The 20,637-nt window shown below is 46.6% G+C and overlaps 1 protein-coding gene across 6 annotated transcripts in view; it reads right to left on the bottom strand.

The window, feature by feature from the left end:
* The window catches only part of TCF3 (transcription factor 3), a 620,473-nt gene that overhangs the window by 549,113 nt on the left and 50,723 nt on the right, over positions 1-20,637 (bottom strand). For all 6 annotated transcript variants that reach the window (XM_078670855.1, XM_078670856.1, XM_078670859.1 and 3 more), the window contains exon 3: positions 8,131-8,203. In XM_078670855.1, coding sequence (XP_078526981.1) covers positions 8,131-8,203 — 73 coding nt within the window. The remainder of the gene's footprint in view (positions 1-8,130; positions 8,204-20,637) is intronic.

Genomic DNA, 20,637 nt, shown 5'->3' with positions numbered 1-20,637 from the left:
GGACTAGGAAGGCTTGGATGCCGCAGCGGAGGGAGGCGTGGACTGACCACGACGCTGGCCTCTACCGCCACCACGGCGGAAACCACGGGCGCCACCGCGCTGGGGAGCGCTCTGCGCCGCGTGGCTGGCAGCACGTGTGGGACCTCCTCTCCCTTGGCCACGAAAGGGCCGAAACGAACCCGTCTGCTGGCGCTGGGTCTGGGTCGAGAGACCCAAGGACTTGGCCGTGACCCTGGAGTCCTTGAAGCGCTCCAGCGCGTGGTCCGCTTTGTCACCAAATAGGCGACTGCCATCAAATGGCATGTCCATAAGCGTATTTTGGACGTCTGGTGAGAAGTTGGCAGATCTCAGCCAGGCATGGCGACGAATCGCCACCGTAGTGGACATGGCCCGTCCCAGGGAGTCCGTGGTGTCCAGACCACAACGGATCGAGTACCGCGCCGCATCCCGGCCTTCAACAAAGGCCCGGGTGAGCTTGTCCCGCACTTCCTGGGGGCATTGCGGCAAACACTCCTCGACCGTATCCCACAGGGAGTGGGTGTAGCGGCCCAAGAGGCACGCGGTGTTACAAGACCGCAGCCCAGCACTCAAAGAGGAAAACACTTTCTTTCCGAATTGGTCGTACCTCTTTGATTCCCGGTCGGGCGGAGCCGACGGAAATGCGGACTGCGAAGTGGAGGCCTGGATCACCAGACTCTCCGGGGAGGGATGGGTGGACAGGAAGGCAGGGTCGTCCGCGCAGGGACGGTGACGCCTGGCAACGTTCCGGTCAACCGGCGCACCAGAGGCGGGCCTGGACCAGGTGCCCAGAAGGACATCCGTCAGGGCCTCATTAAACGGCAGCAGAGGCTCCTGGGGGCATGACTGCGGTTTAAAAACTTCCGTCAGGATATTCGGTTTGACCTTCGCGACGGGGAGCTCAAGGTGTAAGGCCTTGGCAGCCCTCATCAGGACCACCGAATAGGCAGCACCCGCCTCGGACGCCACAGGGGACGGAGAGACAAACCCAGGGTTGGGCGACTCGTCCAGGCCACTGGCATCACCCAGATCACCTACCCAGTCCACATCGTACTGGCAGGCACGGGATAGAGGGTCCTCAGACCCCTCCCAACCCTCACCATACTCCTCCTCGTCATACCCATATTCTGGGTCGACGATATAGACATCGGGGTCAACGGGCCCCATCGGCGTCGGGTCCGGCGTCGGCCGACGCCGGTCCGGCTCCGAGTCCGGAGTCGGGGAGGAAAGGGGGGTGGCGCCGCGCGGCGTCGGTGCCGGGGACCCGACGCCGGCCGGAGCCGACGGCGGAGTCGCTGCACCACGCGGGGGCGGTACCATGGGCTGGCCCACAGGAACCGACGCCGGAGAGGCCGGGAGACCAGCCGGCGACGAACCAGAGGGAACCAGCGGCGCCGGGGCCGGAGCCACCGGCGGCGCCGGGGCAGGAGCACCCGAACCGCTCGGGCCCCCAGACGGGACCGACGGGCCCGCAGGCGCCGAAGGCCCCGCCGGAGAAGACCTCGCCCTCATAGCAATGAGGAAGGCCTCGATCTCCTCACGCGACGCGCCTTCCCCAGGGACCGACAGGTGTGGGGCAGACGGCGTCGGCGACCCATGCGGGACCGCGGGGGTGGGGTCACCCGAGCCCCCGGCCGCAGCACGCGGGCGTCGGGGGGAGTCGGGGGTGCGATGGCGACGCCCCGACTTCTTGTGCTTACCTGACGAGCCGGAGGAATGGTGGCGACTCCCGGAGCGCCCATGGCGGCTCCGCGACCGCTCCCTCGACCGCTCCCTCGACCTCCGACCGGACCGGGACCGCTCTCGACGCGGGGCCGACAACCGGAGTTCGAGAAGCTTGCGGGACCGCTCCCGCCTAGCTTTTCCAGTCAAGGCCCGACAGTCGACGCAGGACTCCACGTCGTGGTCCGCGCCCAGACACCGGAGGCAGAGTCGATGGTGGTCGGTGACCGACATCATGCGGTCGCACTCGTCACAACTCTTGAAACCGGGCATCCTACCGGCACCGTAAAGATCAATCAGTTAACAAAAAACTTGGTCAAAAGACCGGAGTACTGCTCTTCGGATCTGCGCTAACTGGCGCGGAAAAAAGAAGAACTGACGTCAGCGCGCGGAGGCGGCGTCTATATACTCCAGCGACGTCATCACGGCGCACGACGCCGACGACGCGGAGCCGCAGGGGACGCCTGCAGACGACGCCTACCGACGCGCAGGGGTACTGCTACGCAAAAGTTTCCGGATCCAGACTGACGCCTGGGGATATTCTAAGGTAAGGAATCTAATACTAACCTGTTTCTTTCAGATAACATCAGCAAAGCCAATAGCACTTGCATAGGCGAGACCTATTGCTTTCCCAATGCTCGTTGGAATATGTTCTCCTGGTGTATAGCAGCCTATAACAGAAAAGTCTGTGACAATAATAGACATTGCATGTAATCCTACTTAATGTCAAAAGAGTGACAAACTTAACACAAGACAAGCGGAAAGAGACTTGCCAGTATTTATCATCTACTCAGGTTGAAATTTTGAGAGCCATTTCTTTAAAATACTCCTATGCACAGCAATTCAAAAGGTGAAGTGCTTTAAAACAGCACAGAACTGTAGAGATTTATGGTCATAGTTACATTGGACCATAAAGTCCCACTAAGACTAATTAAGATTTAGAGGAGAAAAGGTGCAACTCCCGGGTGTCTTAGACAGGACTAAGGAATCAAAGGCATAGTTATAATGAAGGCCTGTGGTATTTGCAGCAGTTTCTTTGGATTACCATGATTAGAGATATGCCACATGGCCCAGTGCTTATGTTGAGCACTAGCACTTTATTTTTCATCACACACTAATCAGAGCAAGAGAGCAAAAAAAGGGGGGAGAAAGTAAAGAGCGAGAGAGTACGGGAGAAACCTGGTTGAAATTGAGCGAACAAGAGAGATGCAGAAAGTGTAAGGCGCAAAAAGAAAGGGGCACGAGATGGACGCAAAACTATGCCTCATAGCTAGTCAGCAACCCCAGCATTCCGCAGCACTAGCAGAGGACTCAAAACACTTTGGTTTCCCTGCATTTTGTAAACCAATGAAGCACTGAAAATACCGCATCTAAAACAGCCACGGCCCGTGCAGGTAAGAGTGGTGAAGCCGGATTGGGGGAGGGTAAAAGACGACCACAAGGGAGAATTAAATAATGTTACCTCTTTGCCAAAATCCCTCCCCGCCCCCACTGCCCTTACCTGCACGAGCTGCGGCTGCTCCGAAGAAAGAGTGCGAGTGTGTGTTTTAGTTTCCCTACCTTCAATAACCAGTGGAAAATGCACGTAAAATTGGGACTGCTAGACCATATTTTTCGTTAGGCATTTACTAAAGTGACGGCCCAATTTAACCACAAAATAACATCTCATTGCAATAGGAAATTAGCATACCCATATCAAGATCATTAATTTTGGCAAATTTCTCAATACAAAAAGCCCACAGCATTATACCCTCACAGCACAGTTCAGTCTTCTCTTTCCTGTAATTTACTTGAGGAGGGCTTTCCCCCATACATCCCTTTTACAATTTTGCTAAAGGGATAAACCCTCTCTCAGCTGCACCTCTACCTACTTAATGTCCCATGTGGTACAACTCCTTAAACTATCACTTTACGCACTCTTCTTGTTCTGCCCGGGAACTGGAAATGGTTAGTATAATTATTTCCTCAAATTTGCCAGGTGATGTTAGAGCTCTAATTTCATTTTTGGAAAGTGTACGAAACCTATTACTCAATTGCTAAGTTCTAAAACTTTCAATGACACACTTATGCATCATTAAATCTAACTGCAAGGAAGAGCTTTTCATGTCCAAGATTTATTTTAATAATGTTGCCGCCCCACATGTTTTCACAAGATGTTTACAGTGAGAGAAAATGAGCCTCCTCTGCTTACCACACCAGACCATAACGTTTATCATATCCTAGTTTCAAATATAAAGAGTGAAGTAAAAGATGTGTTCTCTTCTTCAAACTGTTTTACATGACTGTATCAAAAACTTCTGCTGGCACTAATAACTCTCCAAAGAAAGCTTGGGTTTAATCCATAAATAGGAGAAGTTCCTGGCGAAATGTTAAACGAATAAACCACTCGAAGACAATTATTTCAGAGCACAACAGGACAAATGTCATTTTTGTATTAAAGTAGTCATCTTCTCCTCCACACCCCCAAAAAAGTGATGCCCTAGCAAAAACTTGTTTTAAATAAAACAACGAACACCGATACAACATGCAAGCATGAATGAAGATTTTCGTCGGAGTCTGAACGTCTAGGTTTTCAAATTACAACGGAAGGAGGACACCAAAATAGCAAATCAAACTATAATTTCCTGCTTGTTGGTCTTCCATTACTACTGGATAAAGTTTAATAGGGCCAAATCCTGTGTCATACTGCAAAACATGGTGCTATATTAATTAGCCATGAATAAAACAAGTAGTTTTATTTTTTATCAAACTGAAAGAGAGACCTTAGAGCGCCGCTTCCGTCTAAAGGAAGGAATTGAATGAAGATGCACTGAAACTCAATGTGGGCACGGAGTTTTGTCATGCTGCTGTAATACTCACAATGGTTTACTGCTAGGTTCTTTAAGACAGCGGCAGTGAACAACTTATAACAGGACATTGCAATAAAACAAATGGAAGGACCCACTTTCAAGGAAGACAACAGCTATTAGTTATGTATGGCAATTAAATTCTGAAAACCTGCCCTTCGTTATGAACGCCATGGACATGGGTTCATATTGTACCAGACCACCATTTGAGCATTGTTAAAAACCCAATCAATACAGTTTCTAAATAGAGAGATGTTGTGGCAGTAGGAGGAGTGATTCCCTACAAACAAGTCTGAAGGAGATATGACTGAAGACAGACGGTGAAGCAATGCTCATGATCAACAATCTGGTGGCCACAAGGGTGGGTGGGGAGTTTCTAGGTAGAAAGGGTTCCAACTCTCTTGCATCAAGAATGACTTCTGATTCAAGGCATATAAGGAGCAGGGCTGGCAGTCTTACTTTTAACAATTGTTTCTTAAAAAGAAATTCAAAAGGAAAAGGAGGAATGCAGTCCAGGAAATTCCTCATTTTGTGGGCAGACCTCTGGAGTACAAGATACAAAATAATTTGCTTTTACTTAGGAGGCTGTAAGCTTAACTTGGAAGAAGAACTTGGAAGAAGGAAAAGCTTTATTGGTGCGGTAGAGAATGGCGTCACAGATGTACACAACAATGTAAAACTAAATATTCCTCTAGATATTCACACAACATTTGTAGCAGGACAAGGACTCTTACTGATTTTTGATAAGATATTGGCAGTTTTTCAATGCAGGTATGGCATTCTGTGACGCACTGTGATGCTCAAAGCAATCAATAGGTTTACTAAAAGCAATTGTTATTAACTCCTTTATAGCGGCGCAAATTCCGCTGCAGTGCGGGAGTTCTGAAGAGTGGGCGGGGCCGCGTCGGCCAACAGACGTGCCCAGCACAGCCGAGGTAGTGCTCGCGAAGGCCATTGGCCGACTCACGCATAACCAATTGCTCCAATAAAATTAAAACTCAAACAAGTTGCAAACCACTCATTTTTCAAGTGAGAAACTAAGATTTTGTGACAGATTTCTGCTCCTGCAAAACAAATGAGCAGTTATATAGTGAACTCATAGAACGGAGACATCTTTACAAAACCTGCATTTTTAGGTTGAGCCTAGCGGCAGCGCGCATGCACTGCTCGCCCTGCGAGGGATGCAGTAGTTTAGTATGCTGTGTAAGCCTAGCCCACTCTCCGCCCATACTTTTTATTGGCTGGGGTCATTGTCCTTGGTAAATGCTGGCTTCCGATTCATTGTGAGGCTTGTTAGTCCCTCCTTATTACCACCCTGTCTCCATTTGGTACCGCCCATGAGGACTGGATCTTCTACTTGTGGCGTTACACCGTCTCCTTCATAAATCGGTAGGCACTTTTTTTTAATGATCTTCCATATTCCACCCACGACATCTCAGCAGGCCCTCTGGTTTTAATAATGTATATATTTAAATTATAGCGCCTCCGCTTTAACTATAGCGGCCACGCTTAAATATTTATTTACTTAAGGCTGGCCACTTTCGTAATGTATTTATTCAAATTATAGCGCGTCTGCTATAATTAAAGCAGACGCGCTTAATTATTTTATTAGTGCAGGCCGTTTTTATTAGGGCCGGTCGGTAGGCCACAACGTTAGAACATGTGCAATGTAATAGGACTCGCATTTATGCACGCTCGTATTTACACGCGTTCAAGCTATTGTCATTGTAAATGACAATGCAGTTTATTTTAAGTTTTAAAAACCAAAACATAAATCAAAAACATAGTCAGTTACAATGCCAATAGCTCAAACTCGCGTAAATGCAATACCTATTGCATTGCCAATGCTTGTTAACATTGTTTCAGGCCTTACAGATGTCCACTCCGTGTCGGAATGACGCATTAAGACCGAGCTAAAATCGACTCTCCAACTATCAATTTTACAATTACTTTTTACAACGATGATGTGCCTATCCCAGAATCTTTGTTCACAAGAAATTCACATTATTTGGTTTAACACTGGAAAAATACATGACCAGATGTCCTGCTACTAGGGATTCTGAACGAGAACACACACACACACACACACACACACACACACAAATACACACACAAAGGTGCAGGTTTTTCAAAAGCACAACTGGTAACCTCAAACTTTCAGACAACAGGTTAACCACTCAGTGGGGGGGGGTGATCCTAGTCTTAACTAGCCGTCTTCAATTTGATTAGTTATTTTAAAGATTAAAGGCATTGTGCAATCAGAATCCAAATACAACACAGATGCAGCAAGAGTGAAAGCATTGCACACAAAATCCGAAGCCACACTTGATCACACACGGAAAGCACTAGGTCCACCAACTGTCAGTACCCAGTCTAACCACAAATGATATTTAATTCAATTAAGATTTCTTGGACAACCTGATTGTCTTGTGGGCCGCAACTGAAAGAATCTACAAATGCTGCCCAGTTAATGATTGCCACAGAGGAAGCGTTAATCCAGTAAATTAGGCTTAAACTGCTTTACGGTGCACTGCATGGGGGGAAAAAGGAAGGCGTCTCAACGAGATGCAGTCAATATATGTGTAGTGGCTGGAGTCAATCAGGAGCATGCAGATAGCTTAAGGAATTTACAATACGAGCACGATCTGAATCTTTCATCTTTTTTTGGTTGAGGCAGCTGACACCTTGAAAGGTGTCGTGTGTTTAGGCTGCTATTTAGAGCCAATAAATTAGTTTGGTGGACGAGCAACATAATATACGTGAAAAAAAGCCATAAAGTGCAATTCACAGTTCAAATAACATTTGGATGCGTCGCAGGTAACATTCGTATTTGCCAGTGGGCTTAAGCCACTTTCCCAGCACTTCAAGGAAAACAGAATTATATGATTTTTTACACGCTAAAAAAAGTGAGGACATCACAGCGAAGAAAGAGGTCAGAGACACAAAACCATATAGTATTTGTATAATTAGTCTTGAAAGCACTGCACACTATTATAGGACTCAGATAAAACTTGGGACAAGCCTTCACTGGAATGAGTATTTACATCCCCGTACTACAAAATGAAAGGTACATGAAAAATAGTTATTTCTTTCTTCGTGTCAAAATACCATCAAAATTATCAAAATCGTAATTTTCCTACAAGTCAAGCAAAGAATGTAATGCACAAGATGCAGAAAGTTTGGAGGACAGCAGAATGGTGCTTCATTCTAGTAGAGCAAGCAGGCAATACCTAGCCAAAAAACCCTTATGTTCTATTAAAAAGTGAATACAAGAAAGGGAATAAGGATGCTTGCCCAACCCTGCAAGTCACATCCAGTTTCAAAGTTGCCCCCACTACACAAATAAAAAAAAAAAAGTGAGCTGGCTTGTTGAGAGGGGGGTTTAAGGGATTTTTTAAAACTAAATCTAGTTTATACCCACGCCGAAACAAAATATATAAAAATAGCAAAAACTCTCCTCATTTCTCTACAAGTTACCATTTTCATTAATCATTTAAAAAATGAATAAATATAAAATAAGCCAGTAATTAGAAAAATACGATACCTGCTCCACCAAACTGTGTGCTTGCTAGCGTTGTTGGGCGGTTTTTTCCATTAGCCACAGGCAGGGGGAACATCTATAAAAACAGAAGATGGGGAAAACACGACACGTTAGTGATGCATATTTCCAAGTAAAAATATAACAGCAACACATTAAATTTTCTACTGGCCACTCCCTCGGACTGCAAAAAATAATTAAAGTACACCGAAGGTGAACAACACGTACTGTATATGTTTACTCTTAAAACACATCCGTGCTTTATGCTCATACCCATCACAGCTCATATCAATTCGCAGCGGCAAGGAGACAATCTTCAAACAGCTAAAATAGCCACTTAACGCCTGCCCTACAATCAAAAGGGATAACTACCTTTTCAAGATATCAGTTGGCTATTAAGAGCTGGTGTGAAAAATTACAGTTTGGTAACCTTTTGGTTATGGCACTGTAGTATACACACATTTACGTTGTTTTGGAGGGGGGGCTAGTACGGCGCTTGCTTCCACCTACACTTATGTTTTTCCTCACTAGAAACTAGAACAACCAGTCACTGTTAAACCGTCCCACCGTGTGCTACAAACTCACGTTCTAGTCAAACTTCCCAAAATACAAGGCATCTTGGTCACTACAGCCTTGCACAAAATCAACATGCCTCTACTAGTATTCTTGCCAGATGCAGAGAGCTAATAGCAGCCCAGCACTGGTCAAACAGCTTTTATTTAACACACTATTTCAGTCACTGTTTTCTCTACGAAATGTTAGCCATACAATGTTTTACCAACCACAACATTCCTTCCACTGCTTGTACACATCTCAGGTGGGGGTTGCAGAAGGCAGTTCGAACAAAGGTATACTGTATTTTGCTCAAACTCTTCAGATCAGATTCCTTTGCGTAACTAAGTATACTGGTTACCTCTGCTGATGCCCAGTGGCGGCTCCTCTGCTAAGGCGGAGTAGCGTCGCCCCACTGCTTTTTGCAGTGTAATAAAAGGGGGAAAAAATGATAACTCGAGGTTATCATTTTAGTTTTCCCCATTGCAGCGTCTTTGAGGGGCAGGGCTGCTCTCAGAGCAGGTGGTGTAGTGGTTTGCTCTCCCTATGTGAGCATGAGTGCTTGGCCGGCCCTCTCGGGTCGCCCAAAACAGTCATGCGCACATACCATGTTCTCCGTGCAAGCTGCGTTACAGCCTGCGTGGAAAACATGCCCACCCCTCCTGCACCTGGCTCGGCGCCGTGTCACGGTGGTCAGACCAATCACAACGCTGCATTGAAGCATTGTGATTGGCTGCAGGGAGCCTCGGAGCCGTGCTGCTTTCGGTCTCCCCCAAGAAGCCAGGAAAACGACATTGGAAAGGCAGCGGCCAGAAGGCAAGTGATTTTTTTGTAACCAAATCCCACCCCCTTTCCCCGACCCTGTCCTATTGCTGCTTCCAGTTAGCAACCGCCACTGCTGATGCGGTCTGTTCAGCAAAGGGTCCATCCCGATCTTCTAGAATGCTGTAGCCCAAGATGTTGCTTCTTTTAAAAAATGTTCTTTCTAGGACAGCTAGGGGCATCACAGGATCTGGCCAATACTACCCAACACTTCCCCCAAAAATAGCCAGGCCTATCAGCTTCGCATGTGTCCTGCAGGTGCTAAAAAGCTCTTCCAACACCTCCTCTGGAGCAAGTAATAGTGGCCAAGAAGATATAGGATTTGGAGAATTGACCATTCTCACGAAGATCCCACTGCTTTTCTCTTCCCTACAGCATCCATAAAGAGATCTTTTGCAATGGAAAACAGAACATTTATCTCACTGCAGTATAATGGCCATCAAGAAGCCCTCCTATTCAACCGCTAGTGCTATCCCAATATGATATAGAAATCCCGGAGTAACAGGGGCATGCAGAGGTTTCATCTGGAGAGGTAGCCTTTAGTCTGTACTGTTCCTCATTCTCTGTGCCAATGGTGCGGTGACCTCTGCATCGTACTCTATGGTCCAACCACATCCTGGTGCTGATGCTCATGGTGTGCTCCTTAGTATTCCTTCTCTTGAGTCGGGGTACTGAGGTAAAGATGATGGGTTGGGTGTGTTGTCTTGAGCTGTAGTGTTTTCAGAATTTTGCACAATTATAATTTTGAGGCCTTGACTAGACACACCTAGCCCCCCCCCCTCACACACACACACACACACACACACAAAACCCACAAATATATACATGGGCTATTATTCAGCCTCCTTCACTTGTCTATTTCAAGTGTCATTGACATTTATTTTGCGTACTTCCACCACCAACTTACAGCATGGGACAATGGGTCAACCTACATCATCCACTGGACTATTTTGTACTGTGACGTACAGTATTTGCCCACTCACAAGTGCACAGCTACCTGAATAGAAGTGCAATTAATCAAGTGCCAGGGATTGAGTGCCTGGGCTGCTGGACTAAGCCTTTATTTCAATATTATTGATGCTTGGATAATTTATTTTTCTTTCTGCATTTTGTCTGAAAAATACGTATTTTTAAATAAGTGTACACGTCGGCCAAGGTTAAACCTATTAGCTTTGCCAGCGCTGGTGTGAAATGGCTTCCTCTTAAGGCTTCTATAAAGGCGGGGACCATGTGTCGTCTCGCAGGATATGTCTCCCCTTTTTCCTGTGACTGATGTTATAGCTGTAATGACACCTATGTTATCTTTTCCGGTCTCCTCCAATGTAGACCGTCACATGTTGAGATTTTCTCAGCTTGGAGGCGTACATGCATCAACAGGTTTTTTCGATGCCGAGTAGATAACATTTCGAGGTCTGTTCTCGATTTCGCTCCGATTTTGCGCCAGTTGTTCCTCTGGTAATGAAGTTAGATTTCACAGTCATGCTTGCACTTTTGAGTTTGCCATCTGCACGAGGGGGCTCACTGGAGTGAACACTCCCTTGACATTCTTACATTTCGCTATTGCTGCCTGTTCCATTTGTGTTTGCCTCCTCACATACCTTGGCAATGTACTTTCCAGAGGAATCGGTCCATTGGCCTACGAGCTTTTTGTTAAGAACAATTTGTCAGGATCGAGAGCTGCATTACCCGGGCTGGAACAGATCCTCTTCCCATAGGTCAAATACCGTGAAGGGAAGAGTCTTTAGTCCTAGTTTCAGCATCAGGCAAATTATTTGCACTCAACACGGACATTCATCGGGCCACCGAGAGAGGCACACAATACAAACCCGATTCTTACCCGAACCTGCCAACATCGTAAAGCGGCTAGTACCGAAACGAAAAGGAGTGTATTTCTAGAATAAGATTAAGATTGAAATTTAAAAAGAAAAAAACGTGATTTTTATTCTTTCATTAGTGCATGAAGTAGGTCATCACTTGAAGCGAGAACATGGACACAGGATGCGATGAAGTGCTACCCAGCGCCCCACTTAATCCGGGTAATAAGTAGGGTGAATATGTGTGCTGGTGCATTGTGGGGTGAGGAAACCAAGACTTGAGAGAAACGTAAGGTGCAGTATTCCAAACTCAACACTAGAGGACAGGAGAATGCAGCGTAAAACAGGCTGAAACCTTCAGCATTATTAGATCAGGTTAAATGCTCTCTTCTCTGCCTCTGCATTCGCTTGTCAAGCCCGGATCCAATCTATGCAACCCCTAACCGCTGCTTCAAGATGTATGGCTTAACACTGCACAGTTTAACAAGTGCAGGCAATCTGTCCTCGACTCAAAGCACCCTTGTTCCCATAACTTCTGGAAACAGTGCCACCCTGCCCATTAACCCCTCACTACATATATCCGGGGAGCAGTGTCAGCTGTGAACATAACGTGCAATACCACTTCTCTCAAAGAGACCGGATATTTACCATGCGAAAAATACACACTTGGGACCAGAGAGGATCCCAAATCCTAGCTGATGGGGTAGCTTGTTGTAGAAGAGTGCATATAATATGTGACAGTACAAAGAATCCACAGGGAGCATACAGATTTACTATCTGAAGCACCAAAGGTCATTACAAGGGTCTAACGAATGTTCACTTACATCCTTCTGAGGCTGCATGACAAACTAAGATGACAGCGTACCTACTAAAGATTCAAGAAACTCCTGGATTACCACTAATGTTACAAAACAAACCACATGTCCGAGAGCATTTGTAACACTGCCTCTTCCTCCCGTTTTAAGAACTAGAACTATCTTCTAATATTCAATAGGGCTCGTTCTTATAATACAAGTGCCAAGCTGCTGGCTTTGCAAATGCTTGTCTGGAAAGTATATACATTTTTTTTTAATGAAAAAGAACAAAAACAATTTCAAAATACTGGAGGAAAAGCAAACGTATCTTAGTACCATCTCAAAGCTTTACATTGAAATCATCGTTTTCAATCTTTGTAAATGGCATGGCTTATTTTTTCAATACTTTTCACTCAGGAAAGTCTAAATACAATTTAAAAACTATAATAATGCAGGAGAATGTAAAAAGAAATGCTTGCCAAGGTCTAATCCACTTCCAACAGGGTTCAGCAATTTGTTCTCCGTTTTAGCTCATGGAGCAGCATAATGGGTCTCCCGGAGAAGTATCATGCTAAGTGCACTTTATACAACAGACACCAGTTGAGTGCAGCAGAATATACGCTTTCCCCAGCGCCATAAGTATCTTTGTGAGCCAAACCATGTGGTTAATGTAATATGTACAAAGTAGAAGACAAAACAAAAACAACTCGAGGTATGTTCTTCAGTAATACCCTAACAAAATGAAAAACAATCCTATTTGCTGTGCTTTTACAGAAAAGCTACTAGGTGGGGAAGCGATACAGTGCGTGTGGAGGGTATCGGAGGTGAGAAAGCAGCGCACAAAGGAGAGAGCTAGTAAGCTCATGCACTCTCATGGAGTGCTGAAGGGAAAATAAAAAATGTAGTTCCCTAAATGTGAGCAGTGGAAGGGTAAAAGCCAGCCAATCAAAAGGATTTTATGGAGCTCGTGCTCCAGGGAGGGCTAAACACAAAAGTCAAGTGGTCGAATAAGAAGCAAGTTAAAAAGTCTCCGCAATGACGCTCAACAACCTGTGATTCTGGGTAAATCACTTAATCTCCCCGAGCCAATAATAAAAAAATAATTGTGTTCTTGTGTAACGTAACCGCTGCTAATGTAAAGCACGCTGATACCTTCAGGTCAAGTTTGCGCTATATAAAACACCAGGGAAAAAATAAGTGACAACGTCAGCCAATGTTAAGTAAAAGGTGGGGTGCTGTAAGACTACTCAGTTCACGATAGTTCTTTCACAACCTGACAGCCTCTGCTGTCGGTAGCAGAGACCTAAAAGGTGCCTCCCTGTAACAACTAGACAATGTTCTCCTCTAGGACTCCACACTTCAACCAGATAAATAGAAACCAGTTTATCAGTTTGCTTTATTCCACACAAACATTATACCACCTACGGGGCTCAAGACAACAATTTAGCAACTAGGTAGCAATTGTTGCAAGTTAATATTGGAGTCTGCCCTAACTTTCTGAAGTCTGTCAGCCCTAGTTGTTGGTATGCCCAAATTACCTGGATCTTACTCCTCCGATGAGGTTGTTATTTTATAGCTTGGTCTGTCAACTGTGGAATAGAGTAGCTTAGGTGGCAAAATACATTAATTTAACTCCTTGTACATGTACTTTACGCTATCTGCTCCAAGGAGACATAATAGGAAGGTGCATATATGATTCTAAGCTTGAATCCATCTCCATACACTAATGATCACCAAGAAAAGCATATTAAATTCGACCAGACATCCAGACTCGTTTGTTCGCTGGATAAGGACATGCCATGTATTCCAAAGCTTTGGCTCCTTGAATCAGGTAGCTGAAATTGAATTTACCAATCCATTTAACATTGCAATACCCTACATGTCAACTCCAATGACAATCGTATTCTGGACAAGAATTTCATCTCTCCTGCAGAGACTTGTTTGCGTTCTTTAGCAATGACAAAGTCACAATTTCAATGTAGGTTATGTTCTCTCTATGTATGCTGTGTCACTAATCTGGCCATCATGAAGAAAAGAGGACCCTTGGGGAGAAAGTTGATGATCGCTCTGGGAACACGGGGGAAATGGCATTCAATGCAAAGACCAATATCTGGTGGAAAACCACCAGTTTACCGGGTGCACAGCTAGAACTACTGTAGATTTTGATATATGATTTTGATTACGTAAGGGTGTGCAAAGACAGACTAATCATTTAATTTAATGCAAAGACACCAGCAAGCTGTAAAACTGAATTTTTCTATATCAGACATCATTTAAAACTAAATGACGATATGGACGTGATTGCCGTATTTGGTAGGTACTCCGGACTGGCCATCAACTGGACGAAGTCGGTGCTCTTTGTTCTGGTGGGCGATCCTACGGTGGTTCCGCAGACATGCCCTATTCAAATTGAGACCCCGGATTCAAATACTTGGATATATTTATCACGCTTAATACACAGTTAAGATATTCTAATAATTCAGCCTTCCCATTGAAAAGGTGTAAGAAAGATGTGGCGCGCTGGAAAACCCTTCCGCTCTCTTTGCTTGGAAGAGCCACACTCTTCAAGATGATGGCTTTGCCTCGTTTTTTGTATGTTTTACAGAATTCAATGGACCCGGTGCCAGCGGCATAATTCAGGGAAATAGAAACTCTTCAGAGGCAGCTCCTGTGGGAAGGGAGGGCTCGTATAGCATTCGGTAAATTTACGCTCGCGTGGTATGACGACGGGATTGGGATTCTAGATCTGCGGAAGTACTACTGGGCCTCACAGCTGGCCGCGGTGAATCACATAGTTTATGGAATCCCCGGAGATCCAGGCTATGCTATGGACCGGGGTCTGGCCCTGGGGGGCGAGGGTGATAGAGAGAGCACTGTATTCTAGACCTGGGAGATTTCCATTGACTGGCCCAACCGCACATGTGATTCAGGTGTGGCACGCAGCTACTAAAGCTCTGGGGTGGGCAGGTAAATTAACATGGCCACTCCCCTGCTAAATTCGGAGAAGCTGGGCAGTCTGTGGAAGTCGAAGGGGTTCGAACGGTGGGATCTTAAAGGCATCGCCCACATAAAGGATGTGTGGGGGAAAGACACGGTGTGCACCTTCGAGTCCCTTCGACAACAATATAGTTTGCACGATAACGAATATTATCGTTACCGACAAGTGAGACATGCCCTTGTCACTCACATTCCTAAAGACACAGTGCTCCCGGAGGCATTGCCCCTGGAGGACCGAGTACTGGATGGGGTTATTCCCCAAAAAACCATTTCCCTGATATACAGGAAACTGATTAACAATATGGAGAACCCGCTGGTGCGGATTAGAGCTCAATGGTGTGGAGATGGTTTAGAACTAGATGATGAGGATTGGACGGAGGCGGCCTCTTCCCCTAAAGTAGTTGCCATCCAGATGCGGCTTCGCCTGGTGCAACTGAAGATACTCCATAGGTCCTATATAACTGGACCCCGTTTGGTGCGAATGGGGCGGGCTGATAGCGGAGAGTGCAGGAGAAAGTGTGGATAAATCGGCACTCTAATGCATACTCTCTGGCATTGTGTTCAGATACAGTTGTACTGGACGAAGATCCATGATGAGCTGAGAGGAGCTTTGGGTGTGGAGATACGACCGGAGGGGTTTGTTGAACGTGTGGGAGCCTACAGATTTAAATGCACACCAGAAACAGTGGGTGACGTTGGAGTATATGGTGGCTAAATGGAATATAGCTCAGCTCTGGGGAGCTAGTCAGTCGCCCTGAGTCACCAAATGGGCGGAGGACCTTGACTGGTGCATGATCAGAGAAAAAGCGGTTATGTGGCCAGGGGATGTCCTAAGAAGTGGGGTAAAATTTGGACCGCTTGGGACAGTTATAGAGGGGAGATCTGTGAACCACCTATCCCAATGCTAGTCCCAGAGGCACAAGACTCTGTGATCCCTGCATTAAATGTTGCCATATTTAATTTGTACTTTGCCTCATGCGTTGGAAATGTAATGTGCTCATCTGAGATTTAATTTTCCCCTGTTTGTAATGTTTTCCTTTGTTTTCAATAAAAAGTTATAAAAAAAACTAAATGACAATAATCAAACAAGCATTTGCAATGCAATGGGTCTCGCCTTTGGAATCTTATATGTATTTAGCTATGCAGCACATTAACCACACACACACAGAGCCACACACACACAGTAGTATGGTTTCTTGAAATCATACAAATCTATCACAAAAAGCGGTACTATTAATGGAAGATTTACCTAATATAAATATCAGTGTCTGAAATTAAAAAGTCTGGAAATATCATGCACAAGTCTGCTCAAAATGCGCCGCCCCCTCCCAGCCCCACGAGGCCATCGGACCTGTCTGCAGGAGCGATCGACATAAAGGCTGCCTGAACGAGCTTCTTTGGACAACACAGTAGAGTTTTGTCGCACTTATGATAAAATATACCCCATAATGCTTCAAAATATACCCAATAATGCTTCTTGTCTGAGTAGTGTCTCTTGCTTGACTTACAGTGGAAACGCCGTCTAGTGCCACTGCACCACCACTGGTATATGTTTTAGGAGCTATTTTTATAGTTTATATATATGCAGTATTGACATTTGTATGACAAACAATTCGACCACGCTAGAGTGTGTGTGTGTGTGGGGGGGGGGTGGAGGGTTAATTGCTTGACCATGGCACATATATCTTATTGAAATACACTTGGGGCATTAGTGAGGGGTTGGCCTAATTACACCTGTTTGCACATTTGCTGAGTGCATGTGAACTTCAAGTGTGCAAAATCTTCACAACTGACTCGCGTTTTCTTGAAATCGGAGATGCACTCTGAAACAATTGCACGTTTTATTGCATTTGAAATCACTAGATACCTGTCAATGTCAAAGCAATGTCATGTGTTTGTTATTGGTTTACAGCGGCCTCTTGCCCGTGCGTTGAGTGCCACCCTCTAACTGCTGCTCTCTCTGCAGACATAAGAGGTGGGAGGTTTTTATTAGAATCCTCGTGGCCGCAGAGCAGGCTTGTTTGGTTCTCAGAGCAGGGCCAACCCAGCACAGTCAGCTGCACCGCGGATTATCTAGCTCTGTGAGGAGTAGCGTCATTCTCTGAATAGGGTGACCTGCCCATTTCACTCAACGGGAAGCAGCGTCTCTATCTGTGGTGTTGTGAAAGGGAGCGTGGCATGCCTCGTAGGTCACTTCTAGAGTGCTATTGTTCCGTCAAAAGCGTCACACTCGCTGGTTGCTCATGTGGTGGTCTTAAATTGCAACAACAAATGCAAGTGAGGCTCACTGAAGCCATCCGCGCTTGATAAAGCTCTCTTGCCAACAGCGCGGGATTTGGAAGAAGGCTGTGATGCACCACTGCCCTGTTTTGTATCTTCTGTGCTAGAGCACACTGTGTGCCCGCACCCTGGGGCTGACACATGCAAGGCTCTTCCTGCAGAAAGAGGAGCACGCTGCAAAAGAGCAGATAAAAACATCAGACAAACCGAAACACGGAAGTGGTGGTTTCTGCCGCCAGCCCCTCCTCTGCAAGCACCCCTGCAGCGTGCGCTGTGAATGCGCTGAAACCCCACCGCCACACCTGCCGTGCAGCGCCTGACATACATACCCACAGTCCGCGCGCGCTCGGCTCCGCTTCTCTCGGTCTGGTGGGTGCAAAACCCGGCGAGCTCGGTGTCTCTTACCACCTCCCATGCGTCTACAAATCGGCCACCCGATATTTTTACACTGCACCTCTAATTGCCATGTGGTCAAGAGGTGGAATGTGCCTTCTGTGAAAATGTCTATCTGGAGAAAGAGTGCCTGCAAATATCTAGGCTCGTGGCGCAGCATTCTTGAGTAATATATGACAAGGCCCCCCCCCACCCCCATGGTCCGTCACCCTTCACTGTGTTCTCCCTCCGCGCAGCAAGAAGCCGGTCCCGCCCTCACACCTCTGAAGCCGCTGTTGCACTTTGCGGATTTCCATGCTGGCAGGGCACTTTCCACGGTATTGCAAGAGTTCGCGCGGGGAAAAAAACGCCGGCGGCCCTCGGGCCACTCTCGCTGCATTTCAATCGCTGATGCACTTCCAGGGGCACCGAAAGAAACGCGAACGGGGCTCGGAGGGGGCCCAGGTCGTTTTTTCCCCGTGGAAAATCATGGGATTCCTCCTTTCCGGCTCCGTCCCAGCCATGTTGAAAGTGTCAGATTCGACCAGTTCTCAGCACTGGAAGGTTGGGGGGAGGGGGGGGGGGGCTGAGGCTAAGGGGCTGACTGGGAAGATGGGTTCGGGGACTAAGTGGCTGACGGACCGAGGGTCAGGATGTCCGAAGGACTGGAGAGCTGGGTATGCGGGGTGACAGGCTGTGCTCTGCGGGGCCAGGGCCTGAGGTATTCATGAGTTAGGGGTATGCGGGAAATGAAGGGCTGAGGAGGAAGAACGCCAGTTTTACAGCCAGATATTTAATATTGTTTTTCCAGTTAGCGCTGCCATTAAAGGTATCACCAACATCTTAAACCAACACAATAAACTTGAAAGTGTGTCTTGAACCCTAAAAGGGTCGTGCACGTGACATTACCTCTTTGGGACCAAAAATACACTGACATTAATCACTGGTGCACCAATAAGAGGTGGAAATGCATTCTGGCATTAGTGCACCACAACGCACCACATCTGACTTAAAGGAAACTGAGATGACAAGCAGTGCCTGCTGAATCTAACACTGAGGAGCCGCAGGGTTCTCGGGGATATCACACACAGGGCTATGACACAGGAACCCCGTGGATTCTACATGGCAGGGGAGGGGGCCTACGTATACAGAACAAAGCCACTGCAACACAGCTACTACTGCTACATATCATTCCAGTGTGAGCTAATGGGGCCTTCCTGCAGCATACCTTGACACACGAAGCGAAAGCACTGCTGGCTCTGTCAAGCACACCGTGACAATTCTTAGTTGGTTAAAAACCTAACAAGCACCTACGAGGACAACGGACAGCGGGAGGGGGCGGGAGAGGACACGGACGGCGGGAGGGGGCGGGAAAGGACACGGACGGCGGGAGGGGGCGGGAGAGGACACGAACGGCGGGAGGGGGGCGGGAGAGGACACGGACGGCGGGAGGGGGCGGGAGAGGACACGGACGGCGGGAAACGTGCACAGGACAGCGAGGGGGGCGGGAGAGGACACGGACGGCGGGAGGGGGCGGGAGAGGACACGGACGGCGGGAAACGTGCACAGGACAGCGAGGGGGCGGAAAGGCACACGGAGGGGGCGGGAATGGACAGCGCATCTGAATTCACTTTCAGTGAAAGGGGAGGGAACGGGAAAAAACGTAACTCCGCCCTGGGAAAAAAATCTCCGGAACGCCCCCGAATCTGGTCCAGCCTTGATGGACAGATCCGGCACTCAATGGCTAGCCTCCATTTATGGAGCTAGCCAATGAGAGCCGGGGGACGTTCCAGGAGTCCTTATTGACGACATAGGATTTCACCTGCGCTGAAGAGCTGCGCAGAGCGCAGCCTTCGGCAGGCGAAACCCAAAAACCTTCAGACTAACAAGTGGTTTGGTTATTGCACTACTAAAGGATATAAAACAGGAGCCTAGTTAAATCAGCTCATGATTCTGATGCACAAGTGTTCCTTCTTCTCAGGTCATAGCATGATTACTTCAAATAAAGAAGTTATCCAAGTGATGAAAATCCACAAAAAAAATGAAGAAATCAAATCCCGTCATTCAATAAGAGCCATACAGCGGCAGACTGCGGAGGCCTGCAGCATCAGATGTCACTGGTTTTAAAGTCCTCATATTCTAATGCTGCTGGTATCTTTCTTTCTTTAAAAAAAAAAAAAAAAATCGGTTTCCAACATCTTTTAGGTTTTCAATATGGTATATTTATTTGCTACAAAACTCGGTAGTGGAAACAATCTCAGCATTGACTGTAAGCTTCAGGAGCATCTCCTCTAATTAATTCAGACTCTGCCCGTCGTCAACACCCAACAAAGGTTTGTCATGAAGATTTACTTAGGCTTTTCCCGAGCCCAAACACTAGATGGGGAATAATTCACATGATGTGAATCTAGAATCCGTACAAACTGCAAAAGCACAGCTTTACAAATATCTCTAGGTTTCCTTCGCTAAAGGACGAAACTTTCTGAAATATTACTGGCCACAAGATTCAGTGAAGGAAGAGCAGTTCTAAAGTAAAAACACAGGATATAGTCTTTGATCTGGCTATGAAAACTCACACCACAGAGAATGCACTACATCAAGTCAGGCAATACCACCGGAGTCAAATTCTGAGCACTCATACATTACTAGCATTGGCAAAGCCGGAAGGTTTCACCTTTACCCATTTGCTTTTGGAAAAGTTTACTGTATACAAATGCATATTTAACTTAAACACTCTGAATTTGCTAACATTTGTAAACACTTTGCTATAGGGCACTTTTGTACAGTAATTAGTATTGGCAAAGCCAAGCGGTCTCAACTGGAACGGCTGACCTACTGGTGTTTCTAATGCCGTGTTTGGGGTATGTGAGATGAATTGCATT

The sequence above is a fragment of the Lissotriton helveticus genome, chromosome 12 (genome assembly GCF_964261635.1).
Source record: "Lissotriton helveticus chromosome 12, aLisHel1.1, whole genome shotgun sequence".
Lineage (NCBI taxonomy): Eukaryota > Metazoa > Chordata > Amphibia > Caudata > Salamandridae > Lissotriton > Lissotriton helveticus.
The sequence above is the reverse complement of the archived record's forward strand: the minus strand, read 5'-3'. Positions and strand labels throughout refer to the sequence as shown.